Source organism: Neomonachus schauinslandi, chromosome 7 (genome assembly GCF_002201575.2).
Source record: "Neomonachus schauinslandi chromosome 7, ASM220157v2, whole genome shotgun sequence".
NCBI classification, from domain to species: Eukaryota; Metazoa; Chordata; class Mammalia; order Carnivora; family Phocidae; genus Neomonachus; species Neomonachus schauinslandi.
The window spans coordinates 36428810-36455990 of record NC_058409.1 but is presented as its reverse complement, the minus strand read 5'-3'; the positions used below and the strand labels follow the sequence as shown (position 1 = coordinate 36455990).

The 27181-nt window shown below is 40.1% G+C and overlaps 2 protein-coding genes across 9 annotated transcripts in view; one reads left to right on the top strand and one right to left on the bottom strand.

Annotated features, from left to right (window-relative positions):
* The first annotated feature begins 9201 nt into the window (after positions 1–9201).
* GPR151 (G protein-coupled receptor 151) lies at positions 9202–10455 on the top strand. The gene has a single exon (XM_021702151.1). It carries the CDS (start codon positions 9202–9204, stop codon positions 10453–10455), a length of 1254 nt encoding a protein of 417 aa, XP_021557826.1.
* Positions 10456–13455: 3000 nt separating this feature from the next.
* The window catches only part of TCERG1 (transcription elongation regulator 1), a 59924-nt gene continuing 46198 nt past the window's right edge, over positions 13456–27181 (bottom strand). For 5 of the 8 annotated variants that reach the window (XM_044916760.1, XM_021701733.2, XM_021701735.2 and 2 more), the window contains 7 exons: positions 24884–25034; positions 20470–20634; positions 20029–20211; positions 17904–18083; positions 17144–17227; positions 15705–15805; positions 13456–14522 (listed from right to left, as the gene is read on the bottom strand). In XM_044916760.1, coding sequence (XP_044772695.1) covers positions 14321–14522; positions 15705–15805; positions 17144–17227; positions 17904–18083; positions 20029–20211; positions 20470–20634; positions 24884–25034 — 1066 coding nt within the window. In that variant the 3' untranslated portion in view covers positions 13456–14320. Of the gene's footprint in view, positions 14523–14761; positions 14893–15704; positions 15806–17143; positions 17228–17903; positions 18084–20028; positions 20212–20469; positions 20635–24883; positions 25035–27181 lie in introns of those variants that run through there. The other 3 variants (XM_044916762.1, XM_021701734.2, XM_021701738.2) reach the window with 3 other exon arrangements.

The window sequence follows — 27181 nt, the reverse complement described above, 5'->3', positions numbered from 1 at the left end:
ATCCTGTTTTACTGTCATCTTCCACCCCAAAGCACATCCTTTTCAGAAGGATTTGAGAGAGCCCGAGCGTGCATGAGTAGGGGGAGAGGGACAGAGGAGAGGGAGAGGCAGGTGCCCCACTGAGCAAGGAGTCTGATGTGGGGTTCGATCCCAGGACCCTGGGATCATGACCTGAGCCAAAGGCAGAGGCCTAACGGACTGAGCCACCCAGTCACTATTATTACCCCTACCATGTGACTATTTCTATTTAAATAATTTAAATCAAATAAAATTTGCAATTCAGTCCCTCAGCTATCTCAACAGCATTTCAAGTGCTCAATTCCCACAGGTAGCTAGTGGCTACCATACTGGAAAGTGGAGAGAGAGAATATTCCCATCATCACAGAAAGTGCTACTGGTTAACACTGCTATCAAGGCCACCAAGTTTATCATTTCATAAAGTGTTCTGAAGAACACTAGCCTGGTAAGATGCTATAATGCTGGCTAGGTTCATCTGGAAAATTCTGCATCCGCACCCCCTGCCTTACATATCAGAGTATTAACATCATGGAACCTCAAGACTCAAGCTCTAGCATCAGATAGATGGGAGTTTGAATTCTAGCTCCACCACTTAGAGCAGTGTGACCTTGAGCAAGTCATTTACCTTTGAACCTCAGTTTCTTCATTTGACGAATGAGAATAACTGAACTCCTTAGTGTCGTCACAATAATGAGATAACCCATGTAAAATTTAGCAAAGTGCTTCACAAATACAAAAGTTTCAACAAATATAAGCTCAGTTATTTTTTTTTAATTTTATTTATTTATTTGAGAGAGAGAATGAGATAGAGCATGAGAGGGGGGAGGGTCAGAGGGAGAAGCAGACTCCCCGCTGAGCAGGGAGCCCGATGCGGGACTTGATCCCGGGACTCCAGGATCATGACCTGAGCCGAAGGCAGTCGCTTAACCAACTGAGCCACCCAGGCATCCCATGCTCAGTTATTTTTTTAAGTCCTATTTAACTTTGTTTAGTCCAGCATTTCCCAAATTCACTACCACCGAACTTTTTTTTTTTTTTTAGAATACATGGAAGAGATAATAATACCCCTCCACCAAAGATGCCTCTGCCCTAGGAACCTGTGAATATTTACCTTACATGGCAAAAAGGACTTTCCAGATGTGAAGTAAGGCTTCTGAGATGAGAAGATGACCCTGGACTATCCGGTGGGCCTGATGTAATCACAGGGGTCCTTTCTATGAGGGCGGCAGTAGGCTCAGAGTCAGAGAAGGAGACGCCATAAGAAAAGCAGACGTCAGAGGGGGGGTTGGAGGGAGATGCCGTGCTGCTGGCTTTGCAGATGGAGGACAGACCACAAACCAAGGAGTGCAGGCATCCTCTGGGAGCTGGAAAAAAATGAGGAAATGGACTCTCCCCTATGGCTCCTGGAAGGAATGCAGCCCTGTTGACACTTCATTTTAGGACCTTTGGTCTCCAGGACTGTAAGATGGTTTGTACTGTTTCAAGGCGCTAGGTTCATGGTAATTTATTACAGCAGGAATAGGAAACCGATAGAGAATACCTGAAATCATCTGTCAAGGTACTGATGTCCCACTGAGAGGCTTACCTGGTAGGACGAGCTGGAACCAGAATCAGGAATCCACCGTCTAGCTTAGTCCCGCAGTTAACCCATTTTGTAACTACTATCAGGTCAAAATCTCCGGGGTGCTTCACTTTCTTCTACAAAGTGATGATATTGTCAACTCCTTTACCTAATTTAAAAAAATTTTATGACGGTGAAAATTAGAGACCTACTTCATGAGAGTAATTCCAACTTGCATATTTCAACTCTTGTCAATTACAAGTACTTAGCAGGGGGGTAAAATAATGCATAAAGTAGAAAAGTTTTAGAAGAATGTCCTGAACTTTCATCAAGGATTTATAATGAAGGGCTGAAAAAGATTTTTTGTTAACGCACTCAGCCTCAAAGCTACCCGACCCAACATTGTATACCCAGTTGAAATATTTGGAATCAACTCCTTGCCTTCCTTCCCCTCCATCCAAACATTTCAAAGATTTGCAGTATGATATTTAGTCATTAAGGATATTTAACAAATTTTTTTTAAACTTTCTTTCCCTGCCAGAGTCAACAGGAAGGACAAAACCTACAGATCACAAGAGCTGCCTCTCCCATTTTTAAAAGAAAGACAAATCCCAGACTCAGGGATGGCAACGTCCTTTCTTCTTCCTTAACCTGCTGCGGAAACCAGGTGACCACCACACCTCTGAACACTGCACGTTCCTTCCCCAGCTCATCCTGTGCTGGGAGGTTTGTGACAATGCCAAGCGCCACCTGCTGGATTTGTCGGTCATGGAAACAGCTTTAGTCAGTGCCGAGGAAATCATCCCATCAGGATGGGCACCCAGGTGCCAAGAGTAAATACGAAAAACCACTGAACTGTACACTTGGAACTGCTCGTATGGCATGTGAATCATAGTTCAATCAAGTTCTTTTTAAAAAAAGAAGGTCGAAGAAATGGACATGGCAAAGGAATTGTGTTTCTTTTTTTTTTTAATTAGATTTTCCTCTAAATGATGGGACCTGTCATTCCTTAAGGTCCAGCCACAAATGATTATCCTAACAAAACAAAAGAGCTGGAGCCAGGGATGGGCTGTGTCCAAAGCAGAATTTTAACCATTCTGGGCCCAAAGAAATATTTCAGTCTTTTACTTGCTGAAAAGATTCTGTCCTCCTTAGACAATGTGCACCAACAAAAACCGACCTGTGTCTTCACTGTGGTGACATCAATCCCTGAGAAGCCATGGTCTTTTTGACTGGGCCTCTCATTACATTATAACAAAGATCATAGCTACAATTATCATTTGCATTTTAACAACAGAAAAAGCAAACAAACTCTCATTTAAAAAAAGATCAAAGACAATACATCACGATATCGACCACAGCTGTGTTTCAATGGGACTAGGAGTGATTTTTTTCAAGTTCTGCCTAAGCGGGCAAGATGCATCCACGTCCTTATATTCTTACCATCCTCATGCTTTCCAAAGAGCCTTCACATCCATGTCCAAATTTTATTGTCCATAAAAATCAAAACATGAATTATTCACAAAGACAAAAATCCCTAGCAGGACAAAGTGCAAGGCGATGGAAAGAACAAGAAGCCATTTGGCTTCACGGATCCCAGCCTGTGCCCTGCTAGCCAGGAGCCAGTCGCCTTAACAGGACAAGTCACGTCCACGGTCAGAGCATCTGTCTTCACAGCTGGACAATGAAGCTTTGACCCACACAACGCAGAGGGGCCCCTTTCAGATAGAACAGTCTCATTTGTTCAGGGCAGGGTTCCAATCTCCAGACTCGCAGTCTGTGGAATTTGAAATCTACAGGATAGTCATCCAGACAGTGGACTTAAGAGGCACATAACCAAGAGCAGAAACAGGAGGAGGGGTGCTGTTTTGTAGGAGTGGCCACCTAGACCCAGCCAGACCTAGTCAACACTTACCTTAGAGACAGATTTTCACTCAGCCTGCACCTGCAGCCTGAAACAACCCTCCACGACCCTAAACCTGCAGTAATGGGATGTGCCGGTCAGGAAGACCCCCAGCCAAAGTGACTCCACACCAACAAGATAACTGTGGTCCAAAAAATGGCATGACCGGGGCACTGGGGAAAGGAAACCTCAACACAGCAATGCCGTCAGCAAAGAAGGAAACACCAACAGTGCATTGTGACCCCTCTTCAAAAGTGGGAGGGGGAGAGAGGGGACGGCAAGGAATTTGGATCGCTGAGGGCTAACTTACAGAGAGCCCGCACAGCCGGAGCAGAGCATGCTCAGCAAGCTCCCCAGCTGCAGCTGACCAGCAAAGCCCAGCCCGATCCGCTCTGCGCCTCCCGGAGCTGCACCTGCCATGTTCAGAGCCTACACCTACAGGCAGAGGGAGACTTTAACTCTCGGAGACCTGATGTCAACCGTGCGAACCTCTCTGATAAGAAAGAGCTGTTTTCTGCTGGGTGTCATACAGGGATACCGAATACACAGCACGCATGAACTCCACAAAGGCTCTAGCCGAGACGCGCAGGGAAGGGCAGGGCTGAGGTCCCGGCTTAGATTTCACATCTGCAGGAGGCCTTTGCCAGACGCTCACCACCGACTCTTGGTTTGCTCCAGGTGCCCCCACTCAGGCCCCCCACGACAGCAAGCCTCTTACAGCCCTGTCTCCGAACTTTCCTGTAGGTTCGTGCCTCTACCTAGATCGCGGCTCCTTAAGAAAAGGGACTCTTCCACCACCTGGGGGGCCAAGGTCTAGCACAGATGTTTAGTGTTCGGCACAGAGGAGTGGCTTGGTAAATATTCACTGAAAGGAAAATACACAAGCTTTATATTCCCAGAGCCAATGGGCTCAATACCTGTTGTTGAACTGAACTCTACCAGCCTCAGAATCGTGATGAACAGGAAGTATCCCACAGCTAATTCTTTAGGAGGGCAGGATAGCACACTATTTGTGGACACCACCTCTGGGTCCCTAACTCTGGGTCCTGATGCCAACTCTGTCATCTGTTGGCTGTGAGCTCTACAGACCCACAGGCAAATAATTTCGGGTCTCTGTGCCTCAGAGTCCCCATCTGTAAGAAGGCGGTTGGAGCAGCCCCCCTCTCCAAGAGCTGTCCTGAGGATTCCGTGGGTAGAACGTGGAGCATCAAGGTTGGCACTGAGGACTCCCCCAGTAAATGATTGTTAGTATCACTCACCATTCCCTGGACCTGAGCTATCGGGTGAACTTGGCCCAGCCCCGGAAGAGGGCCCACTCAGCTCTGCTTTTATCAAAAGCCACTTAAGCACACCTGAAACTAAGGTAACACTGCAGGTTAACAACACTGGAATTAAAATTTTTTTAAAAGCCACTTAAAAACGTGGCCACTAGTTTGCTTTGTCTGGGTTCCTTTGAACTTTAAGCTGTTGAGGTCCTTTACAACTTGAAATTTTTTTAAAGATTTTATTTAGTTATTTGAGAGAGAGAGAGAGAGCACGAGTGGTGGGGAGGGGCAGAGAGAGAAGCAGACACCCCGCTGAGCATGGAGCCTGACTCGGGACTTGATCCCAGGACCCCGGGATCAGGACCTGAGCCGAAGACAGACACTTAACCGACTGAGCCACCCAGGCACCTCTACAAATTGAATTTCTTTTTAAATGTCTATGCCTTAGATTATCTGTTGTTTTATTAATGCTGCTCCATTACCAGGGGCTTCCCCTTAGCATCATTGCTATAGGTGGTATCCCTGTCAGGAAAAACAGCCTGGCGCCCGCGGAGACTTTTGCTGGGAAGAAGGTGTAGCAGCACTGTTTCTGGGGCCTCACATGAGTGTGGAGTAGAGGGAAAAGACTTTGTTGGGAGTCCATTTCCAAGCTGGGAACCAGCACCAGAGATGGCAAATTCTGAGACCTCTCCCTTTCTCCCTGCTGCCCTCTTATAATCCTCCTTCCCTGCCCAGGACTGTATTTTGGTTTGGTCCTTCTAAACTGCAATCCCTCTCCCTGGCTCTATCATTTGTTTTTGTAAATCACAGTCTCAGATTAGAATATCCCCTCTACTGGAGTCTCCTGAGCATTCTAAGAGCAGGACATATCTGCTCTTTACCTTTACTCCATCCCAAATAACTCTTAAAAAAAAAAAAAGGCTTTATCGAGGTATAATTTACATACCATAATATCCACTCATTTTGAGTGTACAAGTCAAGATTTTTAGCACATTTACAGAATTGTGTAACCATCCAATTTAACACACTTCCATCACCCCCAAAAAGATCCTTTGTGCCCATTTGCACTCACTCCCTTTCCCACCCCTGGCCCCAGGAACCACTATCTGCTTTCTGTCTCCATATATTTGACTTTTCTGGACATTTCATAGAAAGGGAATTTCACAACTTGTGGTCTTTGTGTCTGGCTTCTTTCACTTAGCATAGTATTTTTGAGGTTCACCTATATTGTAGTATGTGTCATTCTTTTATACTGCTGGATAGTATTCCCTTGTACCAATGCAGCCATTTGTCTATCCATTCACCAATGTGGGCATTTGGGTTGTTTCCAGCACTTTGGGGGTGGGGAGGCTACTTCTGCTTTTCATCCCACATAACTAACTCTCCTTTTTATTTCTGTATTGTATTGCTCAGTCGACCTCCCCCACATAATTTCTCCCCATGATCCCGTCTATCCAAACAGGAAAGGGGTTCAAATACTAGATAACTCCCCAAAATAAATAAAAACAGGGAAACCTGACAAATGTCCATTATGCATACAACTTAATCCTGTATTAAAGTAAATATGTTATCAACAAAGATCAACTTACAAATAAGAAACATGCATATAGTGGTTTTTTTTTTCCTTTAGGTTTGCTAAATTACATTTAGCCTTTAAATGGAAATGATATTAAAATGCAGGAAAAGTGGACACAAGCTACAGATCACACCTGTCAGTACCTAGGGGCACAAGTGCTGATAGATCAAAAGAAAAACAGAAACCGGGACTTGGTACTGGGGCTTGCCAAAGGAGAGAATTTCTTTTTGCTACAAGCACGTAGTCTCATTTTGATTTCTATGGTTAACGATGATTCAGGAAGAACACTCAAAAACTCATTTCTAGTTCTCAGAGGGTTCAGAAAATAATAATATGTATGTGCATCTATACACATATGGGCACATATATATGAGAGAGAGAGAGCAAATGTACCTAAATGTTAATAACTGGTGAATCTGGATGAGGTGTATATGAATTGCATAAGGTCTTGCATTTTTTTCTCTAAGTCTGCAATTTTTTCAAAATATAAAGTTAAAGTGCATTACCTCCAAAAACTGTGGAAAACTCAGCCTTCCCATCCTTCAGGACAAACATTTGGTCTCTAGCTGGAGCACCGGGGGATCCTTCCCCCAGTCCATTTTAATAGTCTGGGGAAGAACCACATGACTGATGGGCCTTTGTTTCCCTAGTTGTCTTTTAAAGATCAGACTTTTGTGACGTTAAAGCCTTCTGGAACTCATTTAGAGGTCTGTTACATGTCTTCGGGAGCCTGGAGCGTCCTAAGCTTTAAGCCATGATGTCAAGGAGTCTCTGTCTCTGGTCCTGAATGGATGTCCTCCACATACACCAGGTAATCTCTAATTCACACCATGTCCATCTGCTCCAAGTAGTGCTCAAGAAGTTTCTCTACACGCCCCCCGCCCCTGTTTTCCTCCTTAGAAGATGGCGTGGCCTCTTTACCCCCACAAGGGGTGCTTTTGGGGTGTGCGCATATTATTTCCCCGGCCATAGCGCAAACTGAGGGTTATGGCAGTTGCTGGGACAAAGCACTGAGCCCATTTCTGTTTCTGAAGTACCCTGACTTTCCAGAGGGAGAGGGGAGGCAGACAGACACAAAGAAACCCAGCGCCACAGACAGCCTTCCCCAAAATCAGGAGCTGTTTATTCCATCCGTTCTTATCGGGTGAGGTTGGGGCTTTGAGGAATTCTGAAGTGTCATCCCCTTACTTTCCAGAGACAAACTGGTGAAAGCAGAGCTAGTACCAGAACCCAAAGGTCGGACTCCCAGCCCAGCACATTCTCAGTGCCCAATACCAAGCATTTCTTTCTTTCTTTTTTTAAGATTTTATTTATTTATTTGAGAGAGAGAGAATGAGAGACAGAGAGCACGAGAGGGAGAAGGGTCAGAGGGAGAAGCAGACTCCCTGCCGAGCAGGGAGCCCGACTCGGGACTCAATCCCGGGACTCCAGGATCATGACCTGAGCCAAAGGCAGACACTTAACCGATGAGCCACCCGGGTGCCCCAATACTTCTTTTTTTTTTTTTTAAAGATTTTATTTATTTATTTGAGAGAGAATGAGATAGAGAGCATGAGAGGGGGGAGGGTCAGAGGGAGAAGCAGACGCCCTGCCGAGCAGGGAGCCCGATGCGGGACTCGATCCCGGGACTCCAGGATCATGACCTGAGCCGAAGGCAGTCGCTTAACCAGCTGAGCCACCCAGGCGCCCCCGATACTAAGCATTTCTGGTTCGGCTACACTCCAAGCAGGACGCATCTTCATGGCAATCCCACAAACCCCTTGCCCTGAACAATTCTGGCTCCTCTGATTCCTCCAGAGCATCTTTCCACTGCCTACCATAAAGTGTCAAGACTAGCACTAGGATAATTTTTTTTTCCAAGAACTTCCTCGTTTTCCAACGTTAACGTGTAACTTTCTTTGAAACACCTTAAATGCCTTCCACATAGAAATTGTTTTTCTTCTATTCCTCTTGTTTCGGTAAATTCTCTAGGAGTTCTCTCTGCAAAGCAGCCTAACTCATCACTTGTTTTGCCTTCATCATCATCACCACCTGTTGAAATCATATTCCACATAGTCTAAGTCAGAGTCTAAAATCACTTCTAAAAAACTCACAACAGTTGGATAAACTACAGACTAAACCCATCTGTGATTAGATTTTTACATAGGCCTTCTTCGCAGTTTTCGTTTTCTTTATCCAGCTCTGTGCGCCTGACCTCAAGTGGCTGCTGGTGGGTAGGCTGGATCAAGGCAGGAGCTCCTCTGTGCAGGCGGAAAAGCAGCGTTCGTTCTTGCTTTAAAACAGGGCAGTGCCCCCCCCCCACACACACACACCTCCGCCCAACCCGCAATGTCCACATCCGCCGGGAACTTGTTGGAAATGCACATTCTTGGGCCTTCCTCCTGACCCACTGGATCAGGTATGCAGGTGATTCCGGGGCAGGCTGGAGTGCACGAGTCACTTCTCCGCAGCAGTGTTTGCTGATTTACAGACTGCAGTCAAGATTTCAGAAACAGCTGGTTGAAAATAATTGCCTCACTGGCTCGTGACCCCCCAGGAATACATCCCACTTACATGTGTGTTGTCCTCATTTATCATTTATGAGTCTATGGGGTTTTAGCGCCACAGGGCTGGCAATGTGACACAAGGCTTGCTAATGAGCAGCACCCAAGCATCCCCGCTGCCGCCGTTCAGTGCAGCGGTGGTGTCTCGCATGCGACAGAGCAGAGGTGAGCAACCAACCTTCTTCCACATTCGGCTCTCAGGAAACAAGCAAGGGGAGGGCCCAGAGGTGTCACTGGACACTGATGACAGCACATTTATTTCCTACACCGAAGAGCCGAGGCAGAAAGACAAAAAGAAGCAGACTTCTGTAAGGACGAGCTGCGTGGGAAAGCTGATGCTGGCAACTGCCTTCGCAGGCTCCAACTCCAGCACCATGAACACGTCTGCTCATCTCCACTTTGCCGGAGGATACCTGCCCTCTGACTCTAAGGACTGGAGGACCATCGTCCCGGCTCTCTTGGTGGCCGTCTGCCTGGTGGGCTTCATGGGGAACGTTTGCGTGATGGGCGTCCTCCTTCACAGCGCCTGGAAAGGAAAGCCATCCATGATCCACTCCCTGATTCTGAATCTCAGCCTGGCCGATCTCTCTCTCCTGCTCTTTTCTGCACCTGTCCGAGCTACAGCATACTTCAAAAGTGTTTGGGACCTCGGCTGGTTTGTCTGCAAGTCCTCTGACTGGTTCATCCACACGTGCATGGCAGCCAAGAGCCTGACGATCGTTGCAGTGGCCAAGGTATGCTTCATGTATGCAAGTGACCCAGCCAAGCAAGTAAGTATCCACAACTGCACCATCTGGTCAGTGCTGGTGGCCATCTGGGCTGTGGCTAGCCTGCTACCCCTGCCCGAATGGTTCTTTAGCACCACCAGGCTTCATGCGGGTGTGGAAATGTGCCTCATGGATGTACCCCCTGTGGCAGAAGAGTTCATGGCCATGTTTGGTAAGCTCTACCCTCTCCTGGCATTTTGCCTTCCGTCACTCCTTGCCAGTTTTTATTTCTGGAGAGCTTATGGCCAGTGTAAAAAACGAGGAACTAAGACTCAAAATCTTAGAAACCAGATGCGCTCCAAGCAACTCACGGTGATGTTGCTGAGCATTGCTGTCACCTCGGCTGTCCTCTGGCTCCCTGAATGGGTAGCCTGGCTGTGGATATGGCACGTGAAGGCCGGAGGCCCGGCCCCACCACAAGGTTTTATAGCCTTGTCTCAAGTCCTCATGTTTTCCATCTCTTCGGCAAATCCTCTCATTTTTCTAGTGATGTCAGAGGAGTTCAAGGAAGACTTGAAAGGCTTATGGAAATGGATAACCAAAAAGCACCCGACTGCCTCAGAGTCTCAGAAAACACCAGCTGGTGACTCAGAGGTCCCTCCCGACAATGACCCATCTCCCGAGTCCCCAACATCCACCCCAGAGAAAGAGAAAACCGGCTCTCCCTCCTCTGGCATAGAGAGAAGTGAGAAGGCACAGATCCCCATCCTCCCTGATGTAGAGCAGTTTTGGCATGAGAGGGACACAGTCCCTTGTGTACAAGACAATGACCCTATCCCCTGGGAACATGAAGACCAGGAGATGGGAGATTGTGACAAATAGATTCAGTTTCAAAGCAAACGAATTGTGATTATTGTATTGACTCGTCCCACTGCTTGTCAACACTACAGCCTTTACCATAAACAACACAATACAATGACTAACGCTAGAATTACAAAAATGCTTCCCAGTATGCATTTTCAAAATGTGCAATTTGGGAAGTAGAACACCATGGTAGTGATAATGATTGTGTTTCAGAATTATATCCTGGCTAAGTGTTGTGTGAAGATGCTTCCGGCACACGCACTAGAAATTCCAGGTATTTTGTCCCTTGTTCACAATCGGTTTTACTGGGTACTCCTTAGGACCACCCTGTCTGTACCTGGTGGAGCAGAGCCCATCTTTGCCAAAAGCTGAACTCCTTTCCTTTTACTTTCTTCCTGAGCCTGCTAGCCTTAACGTTCCTTATCAAACTTTCATATAACCAAAACTCAAAAACTACTTCCACTTAAGAGATTTTAAAAACATTAATGTATGTTAAGGAGTTATCTTCGTTTGCTTAATCCATGTAGAATTTCCATGACTGAAGGTTACAAAATAAGGACCACCACCTTAATGTGGACTGATTTCAAACCATGGCTTATTTTTGGCTAAGTTTAAGTAAATCCACACTTCGCCTTATCCTAAATAACCTGCTTCACTCGTCTTTGTAAAGCCAACTGTCTTCAGTTTCTGAGAATTCTAGCAGCTTAGCATGACATTCTAAATTCTGATATGGAGAGAGAACTTTTAAAACCGCCCTTCTATCTCTTCCCAATTACCTGTTCCTCCCAGTATCTTTCAGTCAAGATAAACAGAAGCTAAAGTTAATGATAAAGGTAGTAACTGCTGAAGGCAACTCTCAAGTATGAAGGAATAGGGATGGTCGTCTTTCTTGTTAAATGGTACTAAATGTCTCCTAAACACTCAACTTGAACCCTGCCCAAATACCTAAGGGTCTTTGTTATAAAGATGATCAAGAGTAACAAGAAAAGTGTATATATTAAAAAAAAAAAAAAAAAAATTAGTAGGAAAAGAAAAACTCCATGGATACAAGACAGAATTTGGCTAAGAACAGAAAAGAAACAGCACAAGGGCGATGCAGAAAGAAAAGCAGTGCTATTCAATTTTGTGTTCCCAAACATATTACCAGTATAATTCGAGTAAAAGGCTATAACTATTCATTTTACAGCAAGGTAAATCATACCCAATAAACATAATGATTTTGATACCTTTCCCTGTTGGATATAAGGACACTTATCCACGATTCTTGATTACTTTGTAATGGAACTCTGGGGTATTTGCACTGAGGGGTTCCCTCAGGAAAAAACTGCCTTTAGGCCAAGCCATGGAGAACTTAAAATATAAAAATATGCCGTGGATGGAACTTTTATCTTTAAAAAAATGTTCAGTCTGTGGGTTTTTTGGTTTGTTGTCTTTACAAATGGTTGTGGTTTGCTTTTTCAACACAGAAGATGGGGCTGCTTTCATTTTACTTAGTTCATTACAAATTTTATTTTAAGGCTCACAAGATCACAAAGTACAATTTAACCCAAATATCCAAATATTGTTTTGTGAGACAATAGTTATACAAAGGGAGTACCTTTAAAATTGTCTGTGATGAACTATTTGATTTAAAGACTGTTCATTATATATAGCAAATGTTGGATGTAAGCTTCCAGTGTTTGACATTTTAACTTGTAAACAAATAAAAACAATTGCTTTATTTCAGATAGTTTTGGAGACTTAAAAAGCTGTCTTTGTCTTGAATGCTCCTTTCAAAATCATTATTTGGCACAATGGGGCTTTATGGGGAGGTCAGACCTTAACACTGATATAGGTCTCAGGGTAAACTGAATCAAGTATTTTTAAGGAGTTTGCTGGTAAGCGCCAAGTCAAGATGGACATTTTGAGACACAGTGTAATTACAATGACCTTTTCATTAAGAACCTAATACACAGTCCTGACTTGATCTTTTAAAGAAATCTGCATAGTGAAGTCTGATTTGCACCTTAAATGAACAATCAATCCCAAATACAACAGAAGTAGGAAATTAGAATAGGTATCACCAAACCATTTTTTTTTTCACACTTTGCAACTGTGAAAAACAGAAAGTAGTGAGTGGGCAAACAATACTAGGTGGAATTCAGAAAAATATAGCATTCTAAAAAGTTCACTTTTGTAGGTTATATTCCTATAATAGTTGTGTTCCTTTTGGCAAACATTGCAGTTTCATTCCTCACAGAACTTAAAAGCCACTCAGTGGAATTATAAAAACGACCTTCGAAAAAAGAGAGAAAAATATCTTGTTAATTTTCAGTTGTAGAGGTTAAGACCTTAGTCAGGTAATTTCAGTTTCCTATACATAATTTCTGTGGCACTTAATATGCTTAAGCTAAGTACTAAGTAACGTGTGAACGAGTCTGTGTATGCATGTGATGTGTGTCTGTGTGCACATGACATACAGATACAGATCTATTGGTTCTTCCTCATTTTATGTTTTGTTGCAATCACAGCTGGTGTGACATAACAGGGAAAACAAATTATCCAATTTAACATATTTTCCTTAAGCATTTATGTGGTACTCTGAAATGAGAAATCTATGAAGGAAGGAGACAGAGGAGTCTTTAAACTGGGGAGGTACAGCTAGAAAGAGCAAGTGGGGGTCAAAGGTGGGCGTCATGGTATGATGTGTAGGACCCACTGAAAGGATGCCAAGAAGGCAGCAATCAGCCACATGTAACATAAAAAGACAAAAACAAGAGAACAACAAATCCGCATCTTCTTGCTACGAAGCAATAAGATATTGCTAAGAGACTGAGCACCAAAGTGGTTCTCTACATTCCTTCCCTTTTATACAGCAAATAATTTATTATATTCAAGCCTTTAAAAACTACGTGATACTTAAGATGTAAAGTCAACTTTCTTGGTGCCAAATTACATTTGCTACTGCTTTTAAGAACAGGTTTAAAAGAAGTTTTTTTAAAAAATTCTTTAACAATAATCATATTACAATCCACATATAAAAAAAGGGTTGGTTTATTGTAGTTCAAATACATAAACTGAACATTCAAACATCTTAAAATTAAACTTTAGAAACAAAAGTTTAACATTCAAACAGGAGTATAGTTTACAGGGAACACCCAAGAAAGGTAATTTGTTGTCTAATCCAGAATATTGATAAAGATCACTTAATGGTAAATAAAATGTGTTTAACCAGCAGTCCTATTCTGGCCAATATGTTAGTTATGACCATGGTTCCATACCTGAGAAGAAATTACTAAATAAATCTTCTCTTAGGCTAAACAACAAGACTTGGCCTCTAATTCTGAGGGGATAATCAAAGCACATAAGTGAACAAACAAAACTAAAGTGTTCTTTAGAGACAAAGGTAAAAGTATGTCCATTATAATCTTAGCCTCTGGAAGATAAGAATTCAATTTTCAGTGTTTTCTCTTTTACCCGCTTTAAAAAACAAAATCAAAACAGAACAACCCCCAACTTAGGTTTTCTTGGAGTATGTGGTATTTGCATCTTGCAAGTTCAAACCACAAATGCTCTTACGTCTTGCATGTTTAACACTGCTAGAAAGAACGTCACCAAAAGTCACTGACTTCCACACCTCATAAAAGGATGATTTTTAGCTTCGAGATTTTAGATTTACTAGAGACAGCCTATATTTGAGTATGTATGTCAGTCATGCCACACAAAGAAAAGCATAAATTATTTCCAAAGTGTTCTCTGTTCAGAAACGGTTCACGAATGCTTCTCCTTCTGTTCGTCAGATGGTTCTGCAATAGTTTGACTAATGCACATACATGTAAAAACCTGAAAATTGGCTCATGCAAGCGTTTCGAATGAAGATCCCCCTGTGGAAGAGTACTGAGAATTATTTTGTTGATCGTCTCGTGGGCTCTGACGCTGTGGGAGGCGGGGGTGGACCCCGGCGGTCCAGGTCGTCCACATATGCCACAATCAGTTTACGCCTCTCCTCGGGCACACAGTCTAGTACTAGATACCGTTTGTCGTTCTGCAAGATTTTTTCTACATCTTTCAGGTGCTGATCAGATTCCTGGATTAGCTTTTTGGATCTGAAATAAGAAAAGAAGTCCAAGAATTACTGACTGCTGTTCCCAGGTCTTTCAGAAATGAGCTGGAAATGTCCATCTAGTTCCTAATCGTGTTTCCATTTTATTTATTTATTTTTTTAAGAAAAATTTCACTGCAGTGGTCACCTTTGTAAGTCGCCTCAGCAAAGACTCCAAGGAGTGAAAGGGCCTCAGAAGCTGAATTACCCTCCCACCCCTACTGGTGGTCCCTCCAGATCAGGGCTGAGGGTGGGTGGGTAAATCTTGCCCGTGCTGTACCTGTTCTGTGGATGAACAGAGGACTTCAGTCTGCGGGGCTGCCAATCCCAGCATCTCTCACAAGCTTTCACTTTCACATCTTTCACTAAATTAACTATAAAAATGTAGAAAGAAGTCTTACTTCACATCTAATTTAAAAGCCCAAGCTGATGCAAAACATTAAGGATCCTGACCAAAAAAATCCAATGACAAAATACCTAAAAACCACACCCTCAGCACTATCTATCCTCCCGTGCACATACCCTTCATTAAGATGTTTCCAATTTTTCTCTTAAAGGAAGAAAAGCTGGAGCATGAAACAAAACTGTTTCCTGCGCACTGACTGCTAAGCAACGTTAACTTGTTTTCCTGATGGTAAACTGTTGGGAATGTGGAACTACTGGGCATGTTACAGAGAAATCTGGTTTCAAAACTCTGACTTTATCATTTAAAATTTTTAAAGTATCCAGCAAACTGCTATCATCTGAAAAAAGAAAATGTTTTTGCTGAGCTTAAATAAGATGATTTCAAGCTTTCAAACTGTTTCACAACACTGAATAGTCTCCACAGGAAGCAAAGATAATGGATAGTGAAGGAGTATTTTAAAAGTCTCTTCACGAATACAATTCTTAAATAGTTAGGGGTACTCCTAAAAAAGCAGTGAAGTAAAAACAAAAGTGTGTTTAAAAAACTGGATGGGTGGGTAACACAAAATAAGAATTGACATCTGGGCCCTTTCTTTGAAAAAAAAAAAAAAAAAGGTAACGTAGATATGGGCTGTATTTGGCCTTTGATAAAAGTTGGCTTCTTCTTTTCCTAAAAATTAATAATGTCAACATGTGTGTGAATGCAAAGAATGCTTTGGCCATTAGAGTAAGAACTAGTAAAGACAATGACTGCTGATATGAAACATTTCATTGCACACACCTATAGGTTATAAATTTGGTCTCTTTCAAAAGCGTCCTGAAGTCAGCTTTGGCTGTGATGTATTTGTCTCTGATGTATTCCTCAAATTCTCTTTGTTTTTTCTGCAAAAAGACATTAAGATTAGGGGGGGGGGGGAAAAAGTCAAAATCAGAATCAATTATTTATTAAACCAGTTACTTATAATATAAATATAAATTATTTATAAACCATTATAAATAATTCAAAAGAAAAAGACACTAAGGTGCATTTTTGTTCATGTAACATTTACTAAAATGCAAAATGCGCAATGTACATTTTTAAGGCCAAAAGAAACCACGAACAAGGTCCCATACACTGTATTAGCAGTAGCTAAGACTCAAGGGGCTTGCTCGGGGCGACACTGCTGAGGGTTTGATGAGGCTATCTCCTTTCATGTTCCTAACAACCTCAAGTGGTAGACACTCTTAAAAATAAGAGATTAAGGGGTAAACATGCCTTTCCTACAGACTGTATTTATCTCTTCCAGCACCAAGACAATAATGTGGTATGACTTTTGGAGAACCCCAACTGACAGTCATAACTTTACTAAGTGATACTAAGCATTTAGCTCTTCTAGTAAGGGAGCAGGAATGACGGGTAGTATAAACTCTTTGGACAAAAAAGTAAATAAAATTAAATAAAATTTAAAAAGACCTTATTGTCAATTGTAAACGATCAGTGAAGTTAGAAACTGAGACTGGACCTGTCAGCTATCTTTCCCGGTCTACCACTCTTTCCCAGCCGTATGTACTTCGTGGTCTGCACATCTATAACCCAACTTACTAAAGTATATCTATGAGGCTGTGCACTCTAGACTCGGAGAAACCAACCAGGCAAAGAGAATGATGGGGACAGGAACAAATGAAAGGCAAAGGGCTAAAATAAGACAGCAGTCAGCTACGTTTCCCTTGGCCTCATTCACTATTTCAGAAGCCAGCTGAATTCGCTTCCCACACAGGAGGCAGAGTGCACCAGAACGAAGCTCGGCTTCTAAAACTTCACTCGTCTGACGTTCCTCTACTCCAGTTTCTGGAGCATACAGGAACAAGAGGTGGTGTTGCGGCGTTCTGCTAGCATGGCTCAGGGGCTCTGACAGTCTGGTACCAGCATTAATGTTATCTACCTAGTGGGACCTGACTATCCAATGAATAAAATCTACAGCTTCATTAAAGCTCTAACATCCCCAAACACAGGCTTGACCCCAAGGATTAAATTTTTAAGTTTCTCCTGTGCTTTCTTGTTTATGTATCGTGCAAGACAGAAAATATGAATTTAAACTTCAGATTTATTTCTCATACACTTAAAAGTTATTCACTTAAAACCATCAATTTCATTTTGGTCAAGATCCTAGACGTACTGATTGAACACCCAATTAATATTTATAAACTGACAGTAGTAAATCTCAGACAAAATCCTCTTACCCTGTCACTGGAGGAGAACTTAATGCACCGAGGATCTTCTTTAATGATTTTTTTTACTTCTTTCCATGTGGATGTTAAGGTAATCTTTGAAAGGCAAGTGAATAAAAAACATAAATACAACTCACTTTTATTGAGAGGGTCAAACGGCAGCACATATGGTATGTGGTATCACACACTGACCTGCCATCTCTTGTAATGCCCAAAAGTTAACTGGACAGGGAAGCAGCTTTAATGCAATTTCTTTTTGGCTTGCCACAAGAGTTATTTTCATGGCCACATTTCAATGTGGCCTGAGACTATCACCTGCAAACCCTGTGTCTCCATAGGTAACACCATAACTTCTAAAGAAACCATCACCAAAAAGAGATTACGTAATCAGGAGAAAACCTGAACAACAGAGGGTACAAACTGCCAAAGGAGGGAGCCATGGTGCCAAACTGAAAATGGAGCGAAAGATGGAATCTATTAAGTATCTCGTCAGGAGGGATCGATGATTACACAGCTTGGGACATTACGAACTACCACAGGAGCAGATACGAATGTTGAAACTGCAGAAGGAAGTAATCTCTACATAGTAAGAATGCCATGAACATTTTACTTTAAAAAGGAAAAATAAAATCAAAGAAGAAAGTGTCATAAAACTCATGAATTCTAGTAATGGATCTAAAGACCATGACGCTAATAATCACATCAATGTTTTACTTTTGGAATTATTCATGAAGGCCCATCTAGATTAAAACAGGGAAAATAAGGGACTTACTGCAGAAGTTTCATCCAGAAGTTGCCTAAAGTGCTCCCTCTTCTTTTTGGTAAGTGCTTCAATGTGTTCATTAAAAAGCTTCTCTTTCTCCTCTCTTTCCAACAAGGATCCAGATTCCCAACGGTGATCTTTCCGCAGAGTCCTCCGAGTATCAGACCATGACACATCTGAAGAACGTACCTAAAAACGTACCAAAAAATTGTATCACCAGAGACTTATCTTCTCATATTTCAACAATAAAAGGCTTATTTACTTAATTTAGGAATGATACATTTAATAATAAAAGCAGCTTCTAGTGATTGCACCTTAAGCAGTCACTGAAAATCTTTTTTAAAGCCAGAAAGCCCACCACTCAGAGCTTCCCTAAGCTGTCAAGTATGGATTTAGAGGTGGAGAAGGGTGAAGAGAAGAACTTCTATTTAACATCTTACCAACTTTCAGTAGGAGAAATTCCTATTCTATTCCAAATAGAACAGGAAATATCTTACTGTAGTACTAAAGAGGTCACAGGAAAAAAAAAAAAAACACTCAACAAATCTTGAGCTCCAATGTGTACTTATCAACTACATATGGGAAGTGACACTTCCGAGTATAAGCAAGAAATTAACATGGCTAACGAGAGAAGACATGGCGGATCAGGCTGGCTCAACAACCAGCAGAAAGGTACGCTTCATGGCTTCAAATGGCATCACCAGTTATTGCTAGTCACACTGCTGCCAATGCTAAAGAAATATGGAAGGCTGAAAAGACAGGTAAGAAAAAAGAAAAATACGAAAACATTTATTTAACCAACATTTACCAAGCATCGATCAATGTGTCAGCTGAACACGGAGCTTGATACTGGAAAAAATTAAGACACTATCACTTCCTTCAAAGGACTCACTTTTTTTAAGGGGAAAGAGGTGTATAAGCAAGTAATTGCAACTGCATGTAGTAAGGGCTGCAGAGGTGTATGCTGACCACAGGGTGGCCAAGGGGAACAGGAAAAACAAATCCGCCTTAGATGGGTCAAGATCAACCTCACAAAAGAGATCTGGGTGTGATCTTGAACAATGAGTTTCTAACTGCAGCGGGAAGCATCCTAGCTGGAGGGATTGGCCTGAGCAATGACAGGATTCATTAATGTAAGTGTGGTTCATTAGAGGTAAGTTCAGAAAGGCTGGAGCATAGGGGGCAAGAGAGGAACCAAAGAGGGTAACATAATATGAAGGTGGGGGAGTCAAGAAATGAATAGCCTTATATATTATGCTAAGACAGAGTTTTAAACGTAGGCGACCACTAGAAGCACAGAGAACCTTCTCTCTGCAAGCCACAGGGAAAGTGACAAAATCATTTGGTTCTTATGATGACTTCTATGACTGCGATAAAGAGGATGAACTCGGGGGAAGTAAAAGCAAGGAGAACAATCAGGGAACGACTGTAACTGTCCAGAGAACAAAAAGAGGAAAATGAAAACAGATCATCAGAAGAAAGGGAAGAAATCAGAAGACGTGACAGTAGTAATGAAAAGGGACCTTACAAAAGAAGAGAAGAGAAACAGCAGGAGAGACGGTGACAGGGAGAAGGGACGAAAAAAGTAGAACAGCAGAGCAGCCTTGGGCACTCACTGTACAGAGAAAACCCTACACACCTCAACAACCCTGGGTGATGCAGAAAGGTTTGTCAAGAAAATTCCAGGGTATCTCCTGAGGTCAGTACACCTCCAGTCCTAGATCTCACACCATCTACATGTACAATAATTCATCATCACAGTGATGACCCGAAATCATCAAGAAAAAGGTTTAATTATGTTCAGCACATTTTGTTTATTACTATGGCATGTCAGTGTGTGGTAATTTAAGATGACTTCCATCAAGAATAAAGAAATTATCTCTGAGACTAAAAGATTACAAATTTTTATATATACAGAACATCTAACCTCTGAAAATGTTAAATAACTAGGGTTTTCCTATTCTAATGGTGCTAATGCCAAGAACTCCATTTTAAAACACCTTATAAAACAAATTAGCAAATTACATCTCTGAGTCAATTTAAATATGAAAATTTTCACTAACAAGGTAATATAACAGATCTCTCATGTCCAGTACTATAAAGGGGTGAGGGGGAAAGCAAGAGTAATATATACCATGTCAGACAAAAGAGCCTTGAAATTCTGGATAGCTTCTTCTCGTTTGTGTTGCTCTCTCTCTCGATCTATTTCTTTTGTTTGTTCTGAACGAGCCTTCTGTACCTCTCTTTCTCGTTCTCGAAGGCTTGCCTCAATGCGGGCTTGCCTTTCAAGCTCCTTTTCTTTTTCTGAGTCTAAATTCTGTAAAAGTAAAATTACAGGATCAAAACAGGTTTCCACAGAATAACTAGTATGCCAAATAGAAAATTTCAAACCTGGTTTTTACCAAGAAAATTCCTAAACACTATACCTCGTTTCCATACCAACTACTAGAGATCTTATATTAAGAATACCAACAAGAAAAATTCCAAATCCCAAACAGGAGTGAATACCTTTATAATATAGCAATTAAGAATTTTATTATTCCATGCTTTCAGTACAAGTAAACACGATGGTTACCTTGGCTATTTTTTCAATATACTGTTTGAAAAGGTCTTCTCTCATTGATGAACTGTCCACTGCTTTGTAACGTGGATCACTTTCTACTTTGTCTTTCACTTTGCTCCATCGAGACTGACTGTCCAAGTGATGATTTGATAACAATTCAAAGAAATCCGATTTAATCTGTATTTCAAAACATGGAGTGGGATGGGGGGGAAATGTGCCATGAGAAATTCCTCCTATGCAAACGTTTGTAACCAGAAAAAACTATTCACTTACCTTAAAGATGGGAATAGTAATAACTTTTAAATGCATTTATTTAGAGTGGAATAATTTTTAGAATCGCTCTTTTAGGAAAAATATAAAGGACAACACACATATAAGCTCTCATTTAAAATCTACCAAGTTCAAGATAAATCATTTTCTCCAGTGAAATTATTCAAATGCAGAAAAAAATCTTAGGTTGTTTTTAACTTTTGCATTTCAGAACTGCCATTTTTTAATAAGAACTCACATTTATTTTTAGGTAAGATTCAGGCTTATGAACTGACAGTAAACTATACTTTAACATCAAGACACTAAGAATGACTTATTTTAAAAAGTACACGAGTAACATTTTTTGTTACAAAAAGGGGAATTTAGAGCTGAGCACAAATAAGTCTCATTCATTCGCAACTTGAAACTATACTGTCAAATGCCTAAAAACAGGTAAAAAACGGTAAATTTTTGTATTTTAGTTTAAAAAAAGCAAAGTTTGCACCCTTACATATAAATTACAGAATTTCTATGGTCATAATCAAGCATTACATAAACTATATTTAGATTTTTTGTATTTAGCCATTAAATATGTATGCCTTTACCATTATACAACTCAAAATAAAAGTGTTAATGAATTTAACATTCTTAACCAATCAAGTACCAAGTTAGTAACATTATACCAAGGGTATGAAATGGTATTAATCCTTTAGTGCCAACATATACAATACTTAGAATCCCTCTCCCAAACTGTAATTCTCATTTTTTAAATAGGGAAGAAAGGGATAAAGAAGGCATTTATTTTTATGCACCTTTGAGGACCTGTTTTAAAATTCAGTCTCATTTAAATTATCTTGTACTCCTACCAGGGGAGATACCTGAGGTAGCAGTCAATTCAAGAGGATTCTGGCCATGTCAAGAACCTCTCCTCCCCATAGGGGTTAAACATGCTGGCTTCCCACCTGACCAAGGGAAGGAGAAATTAGGAATGGAATCATTCCTTCTGCCTATTCCAACCCTCATTTCCCCTATGAGAGGATTAAAAGGGAGGATGATGTCCTTTCTGGAAAACATGGTAAGGTTGTAAAAAAGAGTTTCCCTATTAGGGATTTTTTTTAAAAAAAGACAAGAGCTAACCAACTGTGGATTTCTTTACTACTGAACTTAGCTCTTGCCTTTGTTTGGAATAGTAAGAAATACTCATAAACCCAGTATTTCTAGACAGTGAAAAAGAAACTACTTGATATAGTGATTTAACAATTTTTCTGTTCATCTTGTCTACTTTGTATCTGACATGATGAACACCCAATTCCTAGATGCATATAACTACAAAGCAAAATTGACAAAATTTGTATTAAATAAAGCATGCAAGCTGTATCAAATAGGAATCTTTCCAAGCCACAGGAATTTATATTGATTGAAGACAGTTTTCACATATTAGACACGAAACCTATAAAGGATTATCATACAGGTTTTAAAAAATGTGTGATGTATAAACAAAGTGAACTTTAAATGAAGTTAAACTTCCTTTCACTACGGATACTACCATGACAGGCTATTACATGGCTTACCAAAGCTGCTATTTGTATGGGAATTATTTAACAACTGAGTAAATGTCAAAAAAAAAAAAAAAATGTAAGTTACCACTAGCAGCAATTCAAGGCCCTGTATCCCCTATTTTCTTCTGTCTCCAAATGGAAGTACCTTACCATTTAGGCTGTTCAGTTTAATAGGGAAAAATAGTCTCCCTAGACTAATAATGTACTGTAACAAAAATATTTAATTTGTTCAAAATGAAATTTAAGGGAGGGTAGAGAGAAAAATGCCAACTTTATGAGAGGATTAACTCTATTATATGCAACTTCAAATGTGTTGTTCCAAAAGGCATGTTACTTGAACCAGAATTTTATAAAAACTGGTTATAATAAAAAATTGTAAGTAAATAAACAAAAATTTGAGGGTAGCTATTTTGGCAAGCAAAACAGCTCAGTAAAATAAGCAGAGTTTTAGGGACATTTTTTTATAAAACTGAAAATAACCAGTAAAACCTCCATGAAAATGATTTTACCCTTTAGCTTAAAAATGTCTACTGAAGGAAAAAAGCAACTTCACCAAAAATCAGTGTCCTTCATAGGTTTCTGACTCAGCAAGTAATTACCTTTAAACCTTTACTATTCAGCTATTAATTGCATTACCTCAATGCTACAAGCAGCAGCTAGAGAATCACAAGAACAAAGAAAGAAACTCCAATATACCAGCACCATGCTACTAGTACTAATCCTACCATTCAATTAGTTAAAATGTGATTTTTAAAAAACGGTACAGACAATATACTTCATAAAAATAAATATTTACTGTACAGTAAAAGTCATGAAGAAAGTGGTAAAACTTCATTAACCAGCTACTTCTCTGAATGTGAATATAAATTATACTATATTTAAACCCTTACTTTAAAGATTTTTGTTTCCATGGCCTAGTTAGTAATTTTGCATTCTTTAAACTGGCTGAGAAAGTTTCACTTTAGTAATTTCCGGCCTCTTTTTAAAAAATTAAGTAATGATACAAAACCAAACCTGTAATTTAGAGATTTTATAATCAAAAGAAAATAAAGCTGAATATATTAGGTTTATTTAGATGTAATGTCTATTTAATTTATTTCAATTAACACATTGTGGGCACAACTCTCATCACTTCATGAGGAAAAAGACTAAAAAAATGTAAAGTACCGGAACTGTGGGAGGCTAAAGTCACCACAGAGAGATACCAATTCTTTCCTCACTAGGGAATCCCATAATACTTTGCGTATCAGTGACTGACAGCTGTCAGACTGAACTGATTGAAAGGCAGCACAGCACAAAACTGTAAAGTCTATCCACTTGTTATAAAACAGAATACACAAAAATAGTGACAAAAAAAGTGTTTAGAAAAAGAACATTAGTTACAAATGCAAAGACAAAAACATCCAATTTGTATAAAAGCAATCACACAGTAGCATTCATTTATTTACTTGTTTTCTTTAATCAAATAGGTTATTACTAAAAGTCAAAAGGAGCAAACAATTCACTAACATGACTCTAATTGAACACTCAATTTTGCACATTTCCTGAGAAGCATAATCATTTGAAAAAGAAAAAAGGTGACACTGAAAAATTCTGGAAGGATCTACACAGAAGCCAATGTAGCATATAATCAGGAAGTTTCAGGTATTTCTGACAAAAGTCATTTCACCCAATACTATTACTATTTACAGTGAAAAAGGCTTCTTCTCGGTAAGAGCGGTATTATTTCCCTAATAACATTTCTTAAAAGAAGTTGTGATGTTTTAACTTTCTGGAATAATGGGCCATTTTAAATGTCAAAAATGATTAGGCTTCAGAGGTTCTTTTTCTCCATTCACAAAGCACACAGGGACACTAAGAGTGGCTGCATGTTCTGATGGTTCACGCACCACTGGTGCCAACTCCACCAGTCTGCTTCTCCAGTGGGGGGCTCCCCTCCATTCCTGACAGTGCTATCAAATGACATTTGGAATTCATTAATCTTTAATAGCTGACCTTTATTTCTGATAAGCAATAATTTATATGTAAGATATGTTTACTAAAAGATTAGAAAGTCACTAAAATGCTATCTTTTAGAAGGCAAAAAAGATAAAAAACCTTTTTGAAATTTAAAGGTTACTGCTTATTAAGAATCTTGAAATCTTAGCAGGCACCAGTGAATAAACAGACCTAATAAGTCAGTTCTGGGTTTACTGGGCATCTCAGTATTAATAAATTGTAAATGTAAAATAAAATATAAAGCAAATCTAGGTAGTTTAGTGAAGTTATTAAAATAAACATCATGGGGCACCTGGGTGGCTCAGTTGGTTAAGTGTCTGCCTTCAGCTCAGGTCATGACTTCTCCCTCTCCCTCTTCCCCTCCCCTTACTTGTGCACGCTCTCTTTCTCTCTCAAATAAATAAATAAATTTTTAAAAAATGAAAAATAAAATAAACATCATGGAAATAAAGGGACAATTCACACATATAAATGAATATAAAAGTTAACTTATAAAGCTAAACAGTAAATGTGAGTCCTGTAATTTATGCCCATGAACAAGATTAGCAACACAGCCCCACATTAGTCCCTTCCTATTCACACTCCCATCAATCACACCACCGGAACTAAAACCATCTTACCTTCTCACCTCTGGTCTTCGAATCTTCTTTCTCTTTCTTCCTTGCAGCTGCCACAAATTCATTAAACAAGGCTTCTCGATCTTTCATCTTTTCAATTGCTTTGAATCTTGAATCTTTAGCATGCTTGGCTGCAAATTCACTAAAAGTAGCTCTGTAACAAAATGGCAAGTGTGCTAACTTTGGTAGAGCTATTTCTGCTTGTAGAAAGGTATAGCAGAAGATACCATTTTTCCAGCAAGAGTATGTGCCAAAGAGCCATTGAGCCCCAACATCTGCCCAAACAGTAAACAATGAGCTACAGAAAAGAGTAAAAAAGGGCTAAAGGGTGAAAATGTGGTTAGCGATTTGTATACTATCAGCATACTGTGGGATAACACATCAGAGAGCAAAAAATGTATGTGCTCCAAGAGACTTGAGAGCTCATCTATTTTCACACTAAGAAAAGGCTCAGTCTTGCTTCCAGCCGTGGAGGAGTAACTTTATTGAATTAGCTCTCCTTCCAGGAGCAACTATGAAACAGGACAAAATACATGAAGCAACTGATTTCAAAACAGTAGACAACAGGGAGAGTACTAAGACTGAGGAAAGCCCCACTGCCCTCTGCGTCAGGACAATTTCCAAAGAAATTGTACTCCAAGCAGAGTACAGTGGCCTCAAAAGTCAGAAGCAGTGAAGATCAGAGTTTGGGTGCTAAAATGGCAGAGGAAAAAGCTATAGGAAGAAAGTACCCCATAAGTACACCAAAAAGCAATTCCCCGTGAGTGTATGGCCAAGGCTGGACTGCAACAGCACGCCCCCACCAAAGTGCTACATGGTTAAGAGCAAAAAACAGATCTTAGAAGTTGATAGTACAGAAAAAGAACAGCATTAGGACAATAAAGTCCACAAAAGATGAACAAGGGAGACAAAGCTGGACCGCTGAAAAGCACCTTCCACCTTCTGAGATCCACACTAACAAAGCCTTAAATCAAAACTAAATTAACATAATCAGCCTGTAATAAAGTGAACTGCCTGTGAAAACAAAAATCCAGAATTTCCAATATTCAATCAGAAAACACTAAACACACCAAGAATGCATAATCCATACCAAAAAAATTTTAAATCAACAGAAACTAAACCCAAAATGTCCAGATGTTGCTCTAGGCAGAGACAAATCCTTTAAAATTATTATAATTATACCTAAAGGATTAAAGAAAAATAGGTTCAAAGAACTAAAAACAAGGTCTTAATGAATGAACAAAAAAAGGGAGTTTCAGCAGAGATACAGAAAATAGAAAAAAAGAACCTAAAGCTAACTGAAAGGAAAAATTCACTGGATGGGCTTAAAAAAGGAGGAGACATAGAATAAAGAGCCAGTGACTCCAAGTTAGATCCGTAACAGTTATCTAATCAAAAGAGTACACAGAAAAAAAATTAGGGGGAGGAGGAGAATAGTCTCAGAGACATGTGAGATAATACCAAACACTTTAAAATAGGTGTAATTAGAATTCTAAAAGAGAAAAGAATGAATCAGAGCGGAAAAAATGCTGATCAAAAATTTTCCAGATTTGATGAAAACATCAATGTACAGATATGCAAAAAGCACAGCAAGCTGCCAAGCAGGCTATATAAAAAGATGAGGCCTATGAGGGCTAATGAGGCTCAGCATAAAAAAAATTTTTGTTCACAAATAAAAGGCATTTATATAGCCTTCATACGTTTGAATATACCTCAATATTTGAAGCTTTCCCCTGACATAATGATAATTTGCTCTTATAATAAATACTCCCACATTTAGCATGTTTTTAGAGGGGAAAAATAAATCTTACTTTCTCCTTTTAAGAACTATTTAACTATTTCAACGCACACATAAAACACATCTTCTCAGGTGTTAAAGGTTCTACTACAACTTTCATTAATAAAGAAAAAATTGGTTAACTTCGGAATTTAGAATTTAAAACATCAACTGAAAACTAGGAGTACCACTCACAGCTAACAGTTGCTATTTTTACGCTCCGGCAACCAAACCCAGATTATAAAAATCTTTTACATGCAACTGTTAGTACTTAGAATACCTAATTTCATTAATTCAACATTTTTAACAACAGGATATATTGTAAACCTGGTCTGAATAATGGAAATGTAACTTTAATAAAATTTTGAAGTAAAAATTGCATGTCCCAGAAAAGGGATCACATGTAGCCCATCAAATGTTTCTTTTCATGATAAATTAAGCACCTTGCATTATAGTTTTAAGAAAGAAGAGCAATTACTACTATGATTAAAGAATAAACCTTTTTTTAAAATGTAAAATCAACT